The sequence below is a fragment of the Motacilla alba genome, chromosome 12, assembly GCF_015832195.1.
Source record: "Motacilla alba alba isolate MOTALB_02 chromosome 12, Motacilla_alba_V1.0_pri, whole genome shotgun sequence".
NCBI lineage: Eukaryota > Metazoa > Chordata > Aves > Passeriformes > Motacillidae > Motacilla > Motacilla alba.
In genome coordinates, this window is record NC_052027.1 from 1053654 (window position 1) to 1072553 (window position 18900).

The following is an 18900-nucleotide window of genomic DNA, read 5'->3' on the forward strand; positions in this document are numbered from 1 at the left end:
TTTTTTTTCCCCTTTAGACAAAACTGTTTGAAACCCCTCTGCCGGCTCTGACCCACATTTCAAAGAGGTTCCACTCCTTGCTGCAGGAGCTCACTCACAGCCAAGCTTTTCATCTCCTTATTGCTCATTCAGGTTTCATCCCAGCCCCAAAACCCGGGAGCTGCTGGATCCCAGGGATGGCTCCGGGTATCAGAATAACAACCAGCACCGTGTCCCCCCAGGGCAGGGCTGGCCCCAGCTCTGCTGGGAGCGCCCCAGTCCCACCCAAATGGGAGCATCTGGTGCTTGCTAGGAACAAAATCACCTCCAGCCCTGCTGGCAGCAGCTCAGAGCAGCTGTGGTGCCCCTGGGTCCCTGGCAGTGCCCAGGCCAGGCTGGACACTGGGGCTGGAGCACCTGGGACACTGGGAGGTGTCCCTGCCATGGCAGGGGTGGCGCTGGGTGGGATTTGAGGTCCCTCCCAACCCAAACCATGGCTCTGAGGTCTCTTTCCCTGTCACTTCCACAAGGCTGCAGCCCCGCTGGGCTCCTGGAGCAGTGCTGCCAGGCCTCGTGGAGGGCTTCTTGTGATTACCAGGAAATCAGGCCCTGAAAAATAACTCCCAGACATTCCATCTGCATTTAAAAGTCAAGTTCAATCTTCCCTTATTACAGCTGCAAAACCCCTCGCTATCTAATTCAGATAAAGTAACAAAGCTGCACTTCCAACGATTGGGACTAAATGCAGTTAACCTTAAAAAGTCACTTTTACAAACAGAGCAGATTTATCTGGATTTAAATTTTAGTTCTTGTGCAAAGGCTTAAGAACAGGTTCCTCCCCATTATTCAATTTAACAATAATAATAAAAACCTCCATGACAACTATTACAAAAAGACTCTGATAAAGCCTGAAACCTTTTTGATAATGAAACATACAATTTCCCTGGTTGAAGCATAATTCCCCAGGGAACATTTTAGAAAAGATACAGAAGAACTGTCGTGTCCCAATTGTTAATGTACAGAACCACACGTGAGAACAGCACATGGGGGAAAAAATCAACTTTGAGAAAAGCTAAAGAAGAAATCATGGGCGGGAGAGAGGAGACAACTTAACTGCAGTGTCTCATTAGGGCAATTAGAGTCATTAACGGGGGAGAGGTGGGAAGGGTTCCCAGGCTGGCTCAGGTTGGGTTTCACCCCAGGGGATGTGCAGTGCCACCTTGGCCATGCAGATCCCTCTCCAGAGCTGGCCCTGCTGCCCCCCTGGGCCTTCAGCAGCTTCCTGCCTTTCATTTCTCAAAGCTCCAAAATGAATGAAAAATTTGAAATTGCTGATAAAATATATGGGTCACAAGCGTGGGCTCCTTCCTGGACGGGAGAAAGGCATGGGAAATGTCCTGAGCATCTCAGAGCACGTTGTACTGCTGTAGCCATTGCACCTGTGTGACTTTTAATGCCCCAGCTCCTGCAGCCAGGAGTTACCATGAGAACCTCCACTCATTAAAATAACTGTTCAACCATGGGTTTGTGTTTTGGGGTTTGAGGCAGGTCTGTGTCTGAGAGGTTTTAAGGAATTTGTATTTTTAAGTATTTTTTTTCCGTCGGGGCAGGGGACATTTTTACAAAAAAATGCCAGTTCATGAAGCCCAAAGAGTGTGATCACATCTCGAGTCAAGCACATGGTGCCACTCCTCTCTCTGTTGGTGGCTTTTGGCTGCTGTCCCACAGGACCTCAGCGGTGCTGCTGGTCACAGGCAGCAGCCAGGCTGTGATCTCCCAGCCCCAGAATCATGTTCCTGTCAGCAAGGTGCGAATTTAAAATCCCATCTGGAGAGACAGAATGATGAAGTGCAAAGTGGGGGGGAAAGCCAGCTCATTAAGCTGACACATCCATCGCAACAGAAGGACAAACCAATAATAGCAGGATGGATTTGTCTGCTCTGGGTCCATCCCAGCCATGCCCGAAATCCCCGGGCTGGGTTTTGGCTCAGCAGCTCGAGCTGCCAGCCCTGAGCTGGGCCTGAGAGGCTCCAGCAGACGGCTTTGTGGAGCTGCAGAGCAGAGCAGGGCTCTCTGTCCTGCTTCCCAGGGGATCAGGTTTGTCAGGTGGCACTGAAGACCTCACGGGTCCCTTTGTGCTGCAGGGAAGGGCTCTGGTCCCTGGGCAGGCGTGGCATTCTCCCAGCTCTGCTCAGCCTCCTTTGGGTCCTGCCCGGGCCAGCCCCAGCACAGGCTCTGTCCTGCCAGGGCACAAAGCAGATTTCACCTCCAACCTGCCCAGGTCCCACTCCCTCGATGGGAACGAGCACCTGAGCAGCCCCAACAGCACTGGCTGCCCAAATCCAGGGCACTGGGGTGGCACTGGAACCCAGCAGTGCTGGCAGGCAGAGACCAGCCCCTGACACCAGCAGACAGCATTCCCTCCTGCACAGGAGACACCTCATTAGCCACAGGCCCAACAGAATTTCCCTCCCCAAAGCCCTGGGAGGAAAGTGGGGCTGGTTATTTCCAGGCAGGTTCTGTGTCTGTCCCCGAAAGAACACGAGCCAAACCCCAGGGTAAGGGCCCTACCACTGTGCTGACAAATCCACTCCAGGCAAAAGGCAGCTCTTTGTGCACTGTCACTGCAATAATTTGTGTATCTTTACTTTTATGGGCAGGGAGAAGCCCTGGCTGAGGTCAAACCCTTCCTGGTCATCTTTCCCAAGACAAATCCCTAGCACAGTCCTCACTGGGAAGGATTTATACATCCCACACAAATTCTGCTGAGTTACACACCCATTTCTATGACAGGCTCTATTTTATAGATCAAAAAAAACCCAAACAATGTCTTCCAAATATATCTGTTCTATCTGTGATGCCTGAAATGAGGATGAGCAGCATGCCTTTAAAATAAAACGGGAAGGGCTTTGTGGGTTTGGCATCTGCCAAAGGATTCAGGTTCAATAGCACAGACACCACTTTGCCAACTGTTAAGGAAAACAGATTCCAGTTGTACCACATTTTGCTTGATTTATATGAGCACTGGGAGAAGGATGAAGGGGAAAAAATAACCTGAAAAGAAAAAAAAAATTTTTTTTTTTACCTTTTTTACCTTGTTTTGCTGCTCTGCCCGTGAACCTGCCAAGTTTGAGGCTGCAGGAGCTCCCCCACAGCTGAGCACAGGCACAGCAGACCCTGTCCTGTGGATCTGCCACACATCCCTGGGCACTGGCAGGACCCTGGGCACCAGCAGGGTCCCTGGGGCTGCTGGGGCTCATTTGGGAAGCTCACGGGACCAGAGTGGGATAAAAATCAGCTAAAAATCCCATCTCTGCTTTCCCGGGCTGACACCAAGCACTCACCTGCTGCAGGCAGCAGTCAGGTCATTGCTTTTTGGAATCAGGTAATGTCTGACCCAGGCCTGCCAGCTTGCCCAGAGTTTGCAGTGTAAAGCAGGTCCCAGAGCAGCCCGGGGCTCGCCCCTGTTCCCCACCACCCCCAGGAGAAGCAGCCCCAGCCCAGCACCAGCAGCCCCTCGTGCACCCACACAAGGCTGGGCAAGTTCTCTGTGCAAATGAGGAATAAAAGCAGCTCTGCTAAAGGGGCCGGGAGGGAGCAGTGCCTGTGCTCCCCCCTGCAGCTCACAGCTCCATCCCCAGCACAGCCTGAGCCCATTAGGGCCAATTCCACCCTCCCGGTGCTGCCTCTCCCTGCCAGGCCATTTGCTCCCTGCTTGCTATTTTTAAAATTGCTCCTGCTCTGTGAGTGTTTTGTTCAGTGCAGTGACAGGCTGTCACTTCCCCGAACGTGGCCCTTCCCTGCGCTCAGCACGCCAGGGAATTCACCCAGCACTTGGACACTTCCCTGCCAGCCTGCCTGCAGGGCACGAGGGAGCTCTCAGGGCAGCCGCTGGCTCCTGGGGCATGGCATCCTGCAATGGGCTGGCTTGGCAGGGACCCTAAAGCCCCCCCAGTGCCACCCCTGCCATGGCAGGGACCCTAAAGCCCCCCCAGAGCCACCCCTGCCATGGCAGGGACACCTCCCGCTGTCCCAGGTGCTCCCAGCCCTTCCAGCCTGGCCCTGGGCACTGCCAGGGATGCAGGGCAGCCCCAGCTGCTCTGGGAGGAGGGAGAAGCACACACAGCACACACAGCACACACGTTCACTGCTAAAAATGCACTGGGAGAGCAGCAAAGGCAAACCAAAGCACAGTTTACCGATAAAGCACGGCCTGGGGGCTGTCCCATCACTGCTGCACCGAGTGCCACAGAGCAGCACTCTGCCCGGCAGCTGCTGGGAGTTCAGGGAGAAATCTGCCACGACTGCTTCCTATCTGGAGCAGGGATGGGACCTCTCAGCTGCTCCAGTCTGGGATGGAACCTCTCAGCTGCTCCAGGCTGGGATGGAACCTCTCAGCTGTTCCAGTCTGGGATGGAACCTCTCAGCTCCTGCAGTGTGGGATGGAACCTCTCAGCTGTTCCAGTCTGGGATGGGACCTCTCAGCTGCTCCAGGCTGGGATGGGACCTCTCAGCTGCTCCTGCAGGCTGGGATGGAACCTCTCAGCTGCAGTCCGGCCTTGCTGTGTTGGGGTCAGAGGAGCCCCAGATCCACTCCAAAGGCTGCACTTCACCCTGGAGGTCTCTTCCAGCCTTCCTGGTTGCAGGACTCCAAGGAGCAGCCCCACTGCCATTGTGCACATGGTGCTGGGCAGAGCCCAGAGCTGGGCTCAGCTCCTGGCTCCAGCAGAGGGGCACACCCAGAACCCCAGAACCCCCCGGGCTGTGTTTCCATGCCCACATTTGCCAGGGCAGAGCCACGGGAGGCACAGCTGAGCAGGCACCAGCAGCGTTTCCCTGGCAGATGGAGCAGCACAGGCTTGGCTGGGCTCGAGCAGGACGTTTTACAGATGAGATCTCAGCCCCGCTCCTCAGTGCTTTTGTGCTCAGAGTTATTTCATTCTCTTCTGAAATGCAAGGAGATTCTTCCTGAGAAAATAAGCACGGGGGTGGGAGGCATTTTTAACAACAATTCAATTCCCCAGCAAAATACATTTTTCATAGGTGGGAAAAATTGTATTTGGGATTTATTTCATTTCTTCATGGATTTAATGCTCTTCTCAGTTCACCACATCACTGAAATATTCCTGAAGAAGGAAAGTGGCTTTTCCAGGGACTCCATCACCTCTGCTGTGCTCCTGTTTCACGCTGAGGTGTTGGGGATCCTGGTGTGTTATAGAAGAACTCGTGCAGCTGCCCTGGATCCTCCTTGGGGCTGGAAAAACCCAGGCCATCGCTCATGTCCACATTTCCAGCTTAGCCAAACAAGAGCAAACCAGCTGTCACTCCCTCAGGGCTGCCGCCACCCTGGGCACTGCAGGCAGATGGAAAATTCATCTTTTTGTGTCAGCTCCCGAAATCCTGTGAAGCCAAAATCCCTTCACCTGGGACACCAGCGTTCTGCTGCAGGAGATGAAACGGGCAAGGAGCTCCCAGTGCAGAGAACGCCAGGGCAGGGTCCCTGAGGCTGGCAAACCCTCCCAGCCCAGGCCGTGCCCAGTGCCCACCTTGTGCCCAGCCCTGAGCTCTGAGTGCCACCTCCAGCCCTTCCTGGGCCACTCCAGAGATGGGCACCCAAACCTCCCTGGGCAGCCCCCTCCAGTTGTCTGTTCCAGTTGTCCAAGGTGTGCTGGGAATCAAACCATCTTCTCCTCCTTTGCAAATCCTCCACTGCAGCCGCAGCAGGCACATCTCCAAAAGCTCACTTCCTTTGCATCATCATCCGTGGAAGGGCTTGGGATGGGGGGGACCTTGAGGATCATCCAGTTACTCAGAGATTTTCTGTGCTGCTGTCAGATAGAAAAACTACAAACCCACAGAAAGTCGTTTAATTAATTTTTATTGTCAATATAATTTCTGTGCATTCAAGCCCTGCCACAAAATTACCTGCTTTAAAAATCACTAAACCATCTCTATTAGTGCTGGATTTTATTCCTGCAAAAGTAACAACTTCCTGCCAAATTTGAGCTGACAGTTTGTCTTTATTTTTGTAGTTATTCCTGCCATTTTTTATTAAATGGAATTTGGCCTTGATCCTATCCATTAGGACTCGGTTTTGGTGGGATCCACCTGGGAAACAACTCCAGCGCTCGGTGCTGTCTCTGCTGGGGAGATGCCCTTAAATCCCAGGGTTCAGTTCCAGCCCCCCCTGAGGCTGCCCTGGATGTTGTTATTGCAGCTGTGGGTAGCCAGAGGTGTTTCCAATCCAGCACACGCTGTCCCAGGACACCAGGACACCCACGGGGACAAGGGCTCTGCTCTGACACATGCAGCCAGCCAGGCCAAGCTTGCTTTGGCCATGAAACGTTGACTTCTAGCATCGACTGATCTGTGTTCCTCTTGAGACAGCTAAAAATAAACCTGTGTTTCAAAAGCTCTGATGGACCACAACACATATTTAGAGTTTTCTGAATTATTACCTATAAATATATATAAATTGATGATGTGTAGGTTTACTTTGGAAGTAGATTGCTGTGATGTTGATGGCCCCACAAGCAGGGGGTGCCATGGGGTGCCCAGAGGGCTCCCAGAGCCCCCCAGAGCTGCACCACCCACCTGCAGCTGAGCTCAGCTCTCACACCAAGGAGCCCAGGGGTGGCTGTGGCTGCAGGCAGAGCCTGCTGCACTCCTGAGGCTCAAATCCTGCCTCTGCAGAGAGGCAGAACTCCTGCTGTGCCCCCCGTCCTTGGCAGCCCTGCAGAGGGACTGACCCCTCCTGTGTCACCAGGGCTGCCCAGAGCCTGGCGCTCCTCTGCTCTGGGTGCAGAATGCCACAGGGGCTGAATTTAATGACACAAAACATCTCCATTCTGCTGAGTGCATAATTACCACCAGCAATGTATTTATGAAATTAGACATTTATTAGGAAATCTGCGGTCTGTGAGCTTGCTTTGCTGTGCACAAATCCTAAAATGGCAGGAGAGAAAACAAACTTGCCAAGAACCAAACCTGGGCATTCCCACCTGAGACAACGGAGGGACACAGATCCCTCTGGCCTTGTCATCAAAGATACTGAGTAAGGAGAATTGGGATTTTGTTGTTTTCTTAATTTGGAAAATCTTTGGTTCTTTAAAGAAAGGCTGTCGCGGAAGCAAACTTCTGGTGGGATTTTTGTTGGATTGCTTTGGAACACAAGTAGTCCAGACTGGTAAAGCACCACGGGGATGAGACAGAATCTCAAATAGCCTCTGGTCCCCAGAGCACTGGAAACGTGGGCTGACAGCCCGAGCCTGGCTCAGGCAGAGCTGGGGTTCCACAAGTCCCAGCACAGTGCCTTCATCTCCAAACCTCTGCTTCTCAGCCCTGCCTCAGCGTCACGGGGAGAGCACAAGCCCTGCTGCAGGAACAGCCCCGCTGCAGGAACAGCCCCGCTGCAGGAACAGCCCCGCTGCAGGAACAGCCCCGCTGCAGGAACAGCCCTGCTGCAGGAACAGCCCCGCTGCAGGAACAGCCCTGCTGCAGGAACAGCCCCGCTGCAGGAACAGCCCCGCTGCAGGAACAGCCCCGCTGCAGGAACGGCCCTGCTGCAGGAACAGCCCCGCTGCAGGAACAGCCCCGCTGCAGGAACGGCCCCGCTGCAGGAACAGCCCCGCTGCAGGAACGGCCCCGCTGCAGGAACAGCCCTGCTGCAGGAACAGCCTCGCTGCATTCGGTGTCGCACTCAAGCCTCAAAGCCTGCTGTGAAAGCAGCCACAACAAACCAGGAAACTTCCAGCAAAGAGGATAAAAGCTGAGTATTGGGAGGAAAAATAACCAGTCTTCCTTGAAGGCTGTGGAACATTCCTCAGAAAAGTTTGCAGGAGAGCTTAGCCATCTGCCAGGACCAGCCTGGCTCCACAGGTGCCACCCAGCGGGCAGGAATTGTTCCCTGCAGGGTGGGCAGCCCTGGCACAGGGTGCCCAGAGCACCTGGGGCTGCCCCTGGATCCCTGGAGTGCCCGAGGAGGCCCAGGGCATGGTACCAGGACAGCTCCAGGATCACACCCAGGCAGCTCCAGAATCACACCCAGGCAGCTCCAGGATCACACCTAGCAGGGAGCTTCAGGATCACACACCCACACAGCTCCAGGATCACACCCACACAGCTACAGGATCACATCCAGCAGGGAGCTCCAGGATCACAGCCAGGCAGCTCCAGGATCACACCCACACAGCTCCAGGATCACATCCAGCAGGGAGCTCCAGGATCACACACCCATACAGCTCCAGGATCACACACCCACACAGCTCCAGGATCACACACCCATACAGCTCCAGGATCACACACCCACACAGCTCCAGGATCACACACCCACACAGCTCCAGGATCACACCCATACAGCTCCAGGATCACACCCACACAGCTCCAGGATCACACCCACACAGCTCCAGGATCACACACCCACACAGCTCCAGGATCACACCCACACAGCTCCAGGATCACACACCCACACAGCTCCAGGATCACACACCCACACAGCTCCAGAATCACACCCACACAGCTCCAGGATCACACCCAGGCAGCTCCAGGATCACACCCATACAGCTCCAGGATCACACCCAGGCAGCTCCAGGATCACACCCAGGCAGCTCCAGGATCACACACCCACACACAGCTCCAGGATCACAGTCAGCAGGGAGCTCCAGGATCACACCCACACAGCTCCAAGATCACATCCAGCAGGGAGCTCCAGGATCACAGCCAGGCAGCTCCAGGATCACAGCCAGGCAGCTCCAGGATCACACCCACACAGCTCCAGGATCACATCCAGCAGGGAGCTCCAGGATCACAGCCAGCAGGGAGCTCCAGGATCACACCCACACAGCTCCAGGATCACATCCAGCAGGGAGCTCCAGGATCACAGCCAGGCAGCTCCAGGATCACACCCAGGACAGCTCCAGGATCACAGCCAGCAGGGAGCTCCAGGATCACAGCCACACAGCTCCAGGATCACACAGCCAGGCACTCCAGATTGCCCAGCTTGTGAGCTGGCAGCGGCGCAGCAGCCCCAGCAGGGCTCTGCCCTGGGCTGAGGCAGCGTGCCAGCTGCCTGGGCTGTGCCCTCCCTGTGACTGCTGGCACCCCTGGCCCTGCTGGCACCAACCTGGCCACGGCTGCACGGGCTCTGCTGCTGTGGCAGGAGCTGTCCCTGCCCAGCACCCTCCTCCAGCACCCTGTCACCCTGCAAAGCCAACCCCAGCCTCCCCACGTTCTTCCCTGGTTCCCAGCAGCTCCAGCCTCTCCTGCCTTCACTCTCCCCACCCAGCAGCAGCCAAGCCCAAGCACAGCCTGTTGCTGGTGCTGCTGGAGCCTCTGAGACAGCTCGGGATTCCTAAAGCACATCTTTTCTCTATTGGCCACCCAGGATTGATCGTTCCAGGCCCTAACATCAGCTCTGTGCCAGACAGGCAGGATCAAAAAGCCAAACAGGCAGGTGCCAGGGCTCACCCAGAGGTGCTCCATCCTCTGCTCACCCAGCACAGCTTCTCCTTCCCAGCCCAAGGCCTGAGCAAGACCTTAAAGAAACAGCTCACATTTACAGTGTAAGAATGTACAACAGCAAGATTTTTGTATGTGTCTATCTATCCAAATATAAACACCCACAAGCACAACCATGCTCAGAGGCATTGAGCAGAACCATCATCAGGACCAAATCTTGTGACCTGTGACTGCTCCAAACCCTCCCCTCCACCCCCACAGCTCAGCCCATCCTTTTCCCAAAAACCCAGACCAAAATAGAGCTGTTGGATGTGCCCTGAATGTGCAAACACTGGCCCTGCAGCACCTCGGGCCGCGCAGGGCATGGGCAAGGGGAGCTCTCCAGGCTTCCTCCTCCTCCCAGTGCCAATCAGAGGCCAGGCAGCCCAAGTGCCTCACTGCTGCCAAGGCCCAGAGGTGATCTCCAGCCAGGAGCACGTCCCGGGGCTTTGGGAACACTTGCCAGGCTCGTTTAGAAGCGCTGGGAAGGGAGGCACCGGCCAGCATCACCCGACAGCTGAGGGATAAGAGAATGCCCAGCACTCCCACAGCATCTTAATGCTCTCCAGATCCCAAATGACACAGCAAAAGTGTCCTCGGCACCACAGCCTCAGCCACGGGGCCCTGGGGCTGCCCTCTGTCAGCCAGGGCCGCTTTGTGCCCCCTGAAAGGATGGGATCCCTGCGGGAAGCTCAGGTGTGCCCGGCGTGCCCCCTCCTGCACCTGACACCAGCTCTGCTGCAAAGGGCTTTGCTCCAAAACACAGCCCATGGAGGGGGACACCCCCACAGCATTCACTGCACCCAGCCTGCATCCCCTGAGCTGCCAAAGGAGGGGGCACACACAGCCCATGGAGGGGGACACCCCCATAGCACCCAGCCTGCATCCCCTGAGCTGCCAAAGAACGGGGCACACCCAGCCCATGGAGCTGGACACCCTATAGCACCTACCCTGCATCCCCTGAGCTGCCAAAGAACGGGGCACACCCAGCCCATGGAGGGGGACACCCCCATAGCACCCAGCCTGCATCCCCTGAGCTGCCAAAGGAGGGGGCACCCTATAGCACCAGCCTGCATCCCCTGAGCTGCCAAAGAACGGGGCACACCCAGCCCATGGAGCTGGACACCCCCACAGCACTCACTGCACCCAGCCTGCATCCCCTGAGCTGCCAAAGGAGGGGGCACACCCAGCCCATGGAGCTGGACACCCCCACAGCACTCACTGCACCCAGCCTGCATCCCCTGAGCTGCCAAAGGACGGGGCACACCCAGCCCATGGTGGCCCTGGGGACACGGGGACACCGAGGAGCTCCAGCCCACCCTGACCCCAGGCACTGCCAGTCTCCGGGGCAGCAGGCAGGGCTGGAGAGCTCTGCAGGCTCTGGGGCTGGGCTCACTCCAGCCAGGGACAGCACAGGGGGACTGCCCAGCAGGGAGTGTGGCCTCGGGAGGGACAGGGCCACCACCTTTTCCTGGTCGTTATTGCCACTAAAGTGGTGATGGCTCAGAGCAGCTGCACTCCTTCAGCAGCGGGGCTCGGGGGGAGCTCGTGAATCACCAGGAAGGAGCAAAGCTCTGGCAATCCGTGCTCTCCTCCAGCTCTCCCTGCCCGGGTGCCCTCTCCCCACACTAATGGCCTGGTGTATTGGATTGCACGCTCCCCAAACAGCCTTCATTACATGCTTGGTATCTCCCAATATTATGATAAAATTCATCGTGGCCAGCGTCTGGGACAGCCAGCATTGTCACTCATTGAGATGAATCTGAATAGCACTATGAACAGGAATAACAACATCTGATCTTATGAAACACAGTATCGTGCTGGATGGCTTTAATGCCTCCCAGCAAAACTCCTTTAATAGAATAAAATATGGAACGGAGTACATGTAGTTTTGTAGTATTACTGTTATGAGATTCCAAAGCAGATCAATAATTCTTATATAAAAATTAATGCCTTGAAATGATCCCTCCATTTGTCATTCCAGAGAGGTCACCTTATTTTGTTTCAAAGAGTAAAGTGGGAATTGCACGAGAGGACTTGCTGGAAATGTGCTCTCCCTGTTCCTGCACCCCTTGAGCCAGCCCATCATCCTCTGCCCATCGTCCCTCCCTGTCCCTGTCCCTCTCCATGGATGAGCATCCCTCTCCTGGCAGAACCACTCTCCTTCCAAATGACCCTTTGCAGTCCCTGCTGCCTCAAGAGAGACACTTGAAAACAGATTAAGAGCCAAGATTATTGCTCAAATTGAATTCTGTCTTGTCGAGAAAATGAATTTTACCTCCAAAACACAGCGTTCCAGAAAAATACCTTCACAGCACCTCCAACCTCTCATTAGCGACTCCCCATGTGGAATTCCTGAAGGGAGGATTTTCCTGGCCTTTTATTTATACAGGAAAGATCAGATTGCACATCTCTGGTGCTGCCTCACAGCTGAGGCACAGCCCTGCATGGCTCAGGGTGCTGGCACACATCAGGGCCTCAGTACCAACAGGGACAAACACTTAGAGCCTGCTGACATGAAAGCTCATTAAAGAACACAAAACCCCCTTTTTTGAGAAGAGGCAAAGAATCAAAGGTTGCTGTTTCCTATTTTCAGCTTTTTGTTGCATTGTCTGTGTGAGAAACTGAAAGATGTGGAGTTTCCTGAAATATCTTCTCTAATATGAATCATTATTCCATTGCCTAAAAAGCATTGTCCTGTCTGAAGTGAGGAGAGGAAAATGCAACCATCGGGTCAGGAGGTCACAATAAATTAGCACCCAGGGAAAAACACTGCTGAAATGTGGGAGTTTCCTCGCCAAGCCCCAGGGAGAGCCCAGGTACACTCCAGCAATTCAACCCCCCCAGCAGCTCCTCGGGGCAAGCTCGGCAGGAGGGGCTCAAAGGTGGCCTAGGAATGAAAATTACATCCCATGGATTCCCCACAGTCCTGCAGGGAACTTGAACTAGGAGATGGAGGAGCAACCTGACTGCAGACATTTTCCTGGGAACTACAAGGGGTTTCTAGAAACGGATCAGGTCAGCAGTGAGCTGTTCATCAGAAAGCAAACACCCCGAGGGACCTGCTGGAACCACGGCATCACACATGGCTCTGAACATTCTCACACAGCCCTGCCCTTCCTCCCTGCCCGAAGAGCATTCCCAGCAGGAGCAGGCTCCAGAGCTCCCCTCACTCCCTGGAGCAGCTGAACACCAGCCCCAGCCCATCCCAAACCCCATCCCAATCCCATCCCAAACCCCATCCCCATCCCAATCCCACCCCAAACCCCATCCCCATCCCAATCCCATCCCCAGCAATCCCAGCCCCACAGCCTCCCCCAGAGAGCCTGGCAAAAGCGTGTGCATTTTGCAGGAAAAGAGCAGCATCCAACTCAGAGCTGCACTTTTAAGCTGCCTTCCTTTCCAAATAATCTCATTTTTGTGATTACTGTGTCTGGAGCAGAAGGCAGGACTGCAACTGTCATCTTCCTCCTTCGGCAGGAAGGAAAGGCAGCCAACACCCCCGGGGAGATCAGGGATGTTCCAATTTCCACTCCCAATCTCCCTGCACTGCCTTAGCCCACTCTGCTGCAAAGTTCCCTGGAGGGGCTCAGGAACAGCCCCCTCTGGGCCAGCAGAGCCACCCCTGATAAAATCCCACAGGGATTTAGAGAAGAACAAAATCATTCTTGATTGACTCTGTAGAATGGCAGCCACCGAGGACAAAACCTGAAGCAGCAATTTGTTCATTATTAAAGCCTGTCATGAGGAGTCTGCAGGGAGCAGAAAAATAAGTGTAGGGAGCACAAAAATAAGTCTTCCAGCATTAAAAGAGAAGTCAGGGTGCTGATACTCCCCGTATTGCATGGTTCTACTCCCAGAAGGCATGAAGCACCCTGGCCATGGTTCTATCATGGAGTTCCCTTTGTAGGGGAAGCTACGACCCTGCAAAGGAAGAGCATTTTCTCCAAAGCAAAACCAGCAGCGTAAAAGCATCCTGCCTGAACTCCCCGGTGCATTTGGGAGCAGCTTTCCAAATTATTTTGGTGTTATTTTTAGGAGAGATATTTAATTTATGACCGGGCTGCTGTTTCCTGGTGCGCACTGATAGAATTGTGCTGGAAAGAAGTCCCTGCCTTGGGCACCCTGGAATGTTGGTGCAGGGCTGCTGCACGCTCCAGCCGCCCCCTGGAGCATCCTGCAGGGCTGCAGCACGGGCAGCCCCGGGCCGGGCACACTGCCCCAGCCCTTCCCTGCGGGCTGGGGTGGGACACGGCCCCAGGGATGCACTCACAGAGGGCTGGGGCACTGCCCCTCCTCCCGATGGAGAACAGAGATGGGAAAGAACCCAGCCCGAGGCACCTCCTGCCTCAGCCCCTTCCTGGGGAAGCCATGGCCAAGCTGGAGGAGCTGCCGTGCTCTCAGACACCAGCCCTGCTCCCCCCTGCTCGGGGTGGCTCTGCCCTGCTCCTGGCCAGCCCCTGCTGATGCTCTCAGCCATCATTTTAACCCAAGCACCTCCAGCAGGTCCCTCCGAGCCCTGGGTGGGGGCAGACACTGAACTGGGGTGCAGCCTCCCCTCCCTCAGGCCCTGCGCTTGCACAGGGCACCTCCATCCCCCCTCAGCTCATTCTGCAGGCCTGCTGGAGGGGCCTGCTGAGGCATCCTGCCCCACTGGAGATCCTGTGCCCACCCACAGCCCGTGGGACCAGCAGGAGCAGTGAGCAGCCCAAATCTCAGCTTGGCTCCATCAGCACCAGCCCTTCAGCTGGAGAAAGGAGAGGCAGGGTTCCAGCTGCCCGGGGCTCTGTGCCAGCCCCACACTCCTGGAGGAACCCGGCCCAGCTATTCCCAGGCTCCTTCTCCAAGGAGCAGCTCAGGGATGAGTGAGGGCAGAGGGACAGAGGCAGGGGAGGGGCTCTGATCCCACAGCAAACCCCAAGAGTCATGGAGATCCCCCATGGTTTTCCACCCCAGGAAAGCTCCCTCAAAGCTTGCAGCAGCGATGGCAGGGTGAACTGCAGCCCGAGGAGCCAGCCCTGCCTCTCCCTGCTGCTGCACCTGTTGGCTCTGGCTGAGGCTGCTGAGGATGCTCGCAGCCCCCGCGCTGGGATGGAGCTGCGGGCACAGCCAGCACAGCCTGCCATGCAGGGAGGAAGATGAACCCTGCGTGGAGCTGCCCCTCCTGGGGAGCTGTGCCTGGAGCAGCCGGAGCTGCCTGAGGAAGCCCTGCTGTGCTCTGGATGGGTTATGTATTTCTGTATGTATGGATTGACTCCCATTTGCTCCCTGCATTAAGGCATGGTGCAAATACTTCCAAGATACTGTCAGAGAAGCAGAAACTCCATTAAGATTTCTTTGCAGGGGCCTCCACAGAGCTTTTACCTAGCAGAAGTGAGGGAAAAGCCAGTTTGGGCATGCAAGAAAGCCTTCAAGAGCCATCCACCCTCCCCTCACCCACTGCCCCAGGCAGCAAATCCCACAGTGACCCCTGAGAAAGAAGCTGGCTGCCACACTCAGGAATTGCGGAGAGTTCTGAGGTTAACAAGATTTTTTGTGATTGGTACTTGGTTTTCTTCTTTCCGCTAACTTAGAGCTTCTCATCCACCCACACACAATGACACTTAGCTGTTGAGCGGGTCCACTTCTCCTCCTAAAATAGTTATTTTCTGTTTCTCTTTGGCTGAACATGTTCTAAATTGTGTTTTGAAGGAGGAGAGGACAACAGGGAAGAGGTTTACAGCATGAAAGATCTGCTTCAAGGCGGCTCATCCAAGCTGTAAAATAGATATTCAGTAAGATCCCTCAGTATGGGCCAGTTCCTGCTTCCTGGATGATCTGGTTAAACTGCAGTTTTGAACAGATGCTTAGTCACAATACATTAAAATATTCAGTTTATATAAATATCTCTACACGGAGAAACCATCCAAATACCTCATTTTCCACAAACTCCACTACGTAACGCATCACCAGAGGCTCTGTGGCATCATCCAAAGAGCTCCCGGTGCCTCGGTTTCCCTCAGAGCTGGATCTCGGACTGGCTGTGGGATGAGAACTGGGGTGGAAGAGCTGCTCCTCGCACCCTCCTGGCTGCTGGCAGCTGCCGAACCCGCACCGGAGCACAGCTGGAGCCCGGCTCAGCTCGCTGCGGCGGCGGGGCGCGCCCAGAGCGGAGCTGCCCTGCTCTGCAGCCGGGCACGAGGGCACGGAGCGGGCACACCGACTGTGGGGTTCAGCATGGAGCGGGCACACCGACCGTGGGGTTCAGCACGGAGCGGGCACACCGACCGTGGGGTTCAGCATGGAGCGGGCACACCGGCCGTGGGGGCACAGCACAGCCGGGAGGGCACAGAGCGGGCACACCGACCGTGGGGGTTCAGCACGGAGCGGGCACACCGACCGTGGGGTTCAGCATGGAGCGGGCACACTGACCATGGGGGTTCAGCACAGCCAGGAGGGCACAGAGTGGGCACACTGACCGTGGGGTTCAGCATGGAGCGGGCACACCGACCGTGGGGGCACAGCACAGCCGGGAGGGCTCGGAGCGGGCACATGGAATGTGGGGGTTCAGCATGGAGCAGGCACACCAACCGTGGGGTTCAGTACGGAGCGGGCACACCGACTGTGGGGTTCAGCATGGAGTGGGCACACCGACCGTGGGGTTCAGCACGGAGCGGGCACACCGACCGTGGGGTTCAGCACGGAGCGGGCACACCGGCCGCGGGGTTCAGCACAGAGCGGGCACACCGGCCGCGGGGTTCAGCACAGCGCTGAGCCCAAGCAGGAGGGCACAGAGCGGGCACACCGGCCGCGGGGTTCAGCACAGCGCTGAGCCCAGCCGTGCGCCCGGATCTGCCGGGAGGCTCCGAGCGGGCAAGCGGCGGCTCGGCGGTGCCGTGTCAGAACAGCAGCCTGGCACAGCCCGGCCGGGCACAGCAGCGGGCAGCGAGGCTGGCCCGGCCCCGCTCGCCTCGGCCGGAGATGGCAGCGCCGGGCAGATGGCAGCGGGGACGCTCGGCGGTGCTGGCAGCACCGAGCGCGTTTGCCGTGAAAGCCTCACAAGTTTCCAGCTGGGAAAAGCGGGGGATCTCTCCGCCCGCTGCACAAAAATAAAAAAATCCCTCCACCACCTTCCGCATGCGAAGGCGTAGGACAGGGAGCGGAGAACTCCGCTGCTCACGATGCATCTGGTGGCGCTTCTGTCACTGTCACTGTCACCGCACCCGCGATCGCTGCCGAGGAGCACCCGGCGCTCGCTGCGGGGCCCGGCGGCTGCAGCGGCGCCCGGGGGAACGTCCCCTCATCCCGGGGGGACACCCCGGCCCCGGGGGGACACCTCCTCATCCCGGGGGGGGACACCCCAGCCCCGGGGGGACAACACCTCCTCATCCTGGGGGGGGACACCCCGGTCCCGGGGGGACAACACCTCCTCATCCTGGGGGGGGACACCCCGGTCCCGGGGGGACAACACCTCCTCATCCCGGGGGAGGACACCCCAGCCCCGGGGGGACAACACCTCCTCATCCTGGGGGGGGACACCCCGGTCCCGGGGGGACACCCCCTTATGCCGGGGGGACTCCCGGGGATCCAAGCCCGGCCGGAGGCGGACAGATGGCCTCCTCGCACGGTCCTGGGGCAGCAGCATGAGCGGGGGTGACAAGTCTCCGTGCCCCCGCACCCAGCGAGGCGCGGCGCCGGGGGCGAGCCGGGCGCGATCGCAGCGGAACGGGGGAGAGGCGAGCAGGGGGAGAACGGGCAGCGCTGCAGCTGATGCATCTCCCCCGCACACGCACACACACACACACCACGCACGGCTCTCTAATCCTCCGGCTCTGCTCATCCCTCGCTCCTCCCGGAGCCTGGAGCGGCGCTCCCGGGCTGAGCCGCCCCCGCTGCCCCCGCTCCGGCCGGCCGGGCTCGGGAGGGAGCCGGACCCGAGCCGGGCGGGCTCTGGATGCCGGGGCTGCCCCGCACAGCCCCGGCTCAGCCGGAGAAAGCCCTCCCGACCCTGTCCCGACCCCCCGCGACCCCCGGGCCGGGGCGGCCGCGGCCCCGCCAGCCGTGCCCGCATCCATCCCCGCCGGGGTTCCGTGCGCGGAGCGGTCCCGGCCGTGCCCCGCCGGGATGCCCGCATCCATCCCCGCCGAGCCATGGCTCTCTAACGCAAACCCAGCGCAACCAGCGCCTCTTCTCTTCCTTGTTTTTTTTCCTCCTCTTTTCCCTTAGGCATCGCTTCGTGCGAACGGGGCGATAAATCCAGAAAGCGCCACGCACCGTGCAGAAGGGAGAGGGCGGCGGGGAGGGGAAGCAGCTGCTCCGGAGGGAGGCGGATGGAGCACCTGGAGAGGCACGAGGGGAGCCGGGAGCGGCGGAGCCCCGCGGCACGGCCCTACCTGGAACAGCCGGAGGATGTTGGCCACCATAATGGACACGGAACTCCCCGATGCCCCGATCACTCCAACTACTTTCTCCGGCTTGACGAAGACGGGCGGCTCGCCGTTGGTGCACCTCACGTCGGAGGTGTCCTTCTGGATGAGCGCCTGGACGAAGGTGAGCGACTGCTCCAGCGCGTAGGTGTCCCGGGAGCAGGTGTCCAGGATGCGGGCGCCCAGCGTCACGTTGGGCAGCAGGTCCGGGTCGCTGTTGATCTGGTCCAGGGCGTAGAGCATCGCCTCCAGCCTGTGGATGCCGTTCTCCTTCTTGATGTCCCCGCAGGGGGAGCCCTTGGCGTGCACGGGGAAGAGGCCGCCCAGGGTGATGTCCCCCTCCAGGCGGATGGAGTGGGGCGCGTACATCTCCTGCCCGCGGGCCGCCTCCCCGAGCAGCAGCTCCAGCAGGCAGCAGGGCAGCTCCAGCAGCGCCAGCAGCCGCAGCACCCTGCCCGGCCGGCCCATGGTGATGCCGCCGCCGCCCCCGGGCGCTGCCCCGCGCTCCCCGGGGGGCCGGGCCGGCCGGGATGGGGTGGCCGGGGGAGGGCTGCGGGTTCGGGCCGCCCTGCCCTGCCCTGCCCGCCGCGCTCCGGCACCGGCACTGGGGAGCGCGCCGCGCCGCTGCCGCTTTAACCGGCCGGGACCGCCCGCCCCCCGCCCGCCCCCCGCCCCGCCCCGCCGCCGCTGCGCAGCGCCCGCCGCACCGCCCGGCCGGCCGCGGGCACGGGATGGGCTCCGGGATGGGCACGGGCACCGGGATGGGGCAGGGGCAGCGGGGTGGGCACGGGCAGCGGGATGGGCACGGGCACCGGGATGGGCCCCGGCAGCGGGATGGGCACCGGCACAGGGATGGGCACCGGCACAGGGATGCAGCCGGGGGACCCGGCCCTGCCCGGGCTGGCGCTTGCGGGTGCAGCCGGACCCGCGGCTCCGCGGACGGGGGAAGCGGGGAAACAGCGGCGGCCTCGCTCCCCTCACCCCGCACCCGCTCTCCGCACCCTGCTTCCGCTCCCGCACC

At 58.3% G+C, this 18900-nt stretch overlaps 1 protein-coding gene across 2 annotated transcripts; it reads right to left on the reverse strand.

Moving 5' to 3' along the window:
• Positions 1-5176: 5176 nt before the first annotated feature.
• LOC119706258 (metabotropic glutamate receptor 7-like) lies at positions 5177-18387 on the reverse strand. Of its 2 annotated transcripts, none has more exons than XM_038149622.1 (2): positions 17847-18387; positions 5177-5332 (listed from the first exon to the last, which is right to left on the reverse strand). In XM_038149622.1, exons 1-2 carry the CDS (start codon positions 18345-18347, stop codon positions 5309-5311), a joined length of 525 nt encoding a protein of 174 aa, XP_038005550.1. In that variant the 5' UTR covers positions 18348-18387; the 3' UTR covers positions 5177-5308. The 2 variants fall into 2 exon arrangements, with proteins under 2 accessions (XP_038005550.1, XP_038005549.1); XM_038149621.1 differs by lacking the exon at positions 5177-5332 and adding an exon at positions 5601-5823.
• Between the last annotated feature and the right edge of the window lie 513 nt (positions 18388-18900).

Bases quoted from the DNA above. Each gene is read 5' to 3' on its own strand.
- LOC119706258 (XM_038149621.1), bottom strand. From the start codon at position 18,347: ATGGGCCGGCCGGGCAGGGTGCTGCGGCTGCTGGCGCTGCTGGAGCTG. The intron at 5,824-17,846 runs GTAGGGCCGTGC...GTGGGTTTGTAG, and splicing joins ACATCCTCCGGCTGTTCCAG to TTTTTCTATCTGACAGCAGC.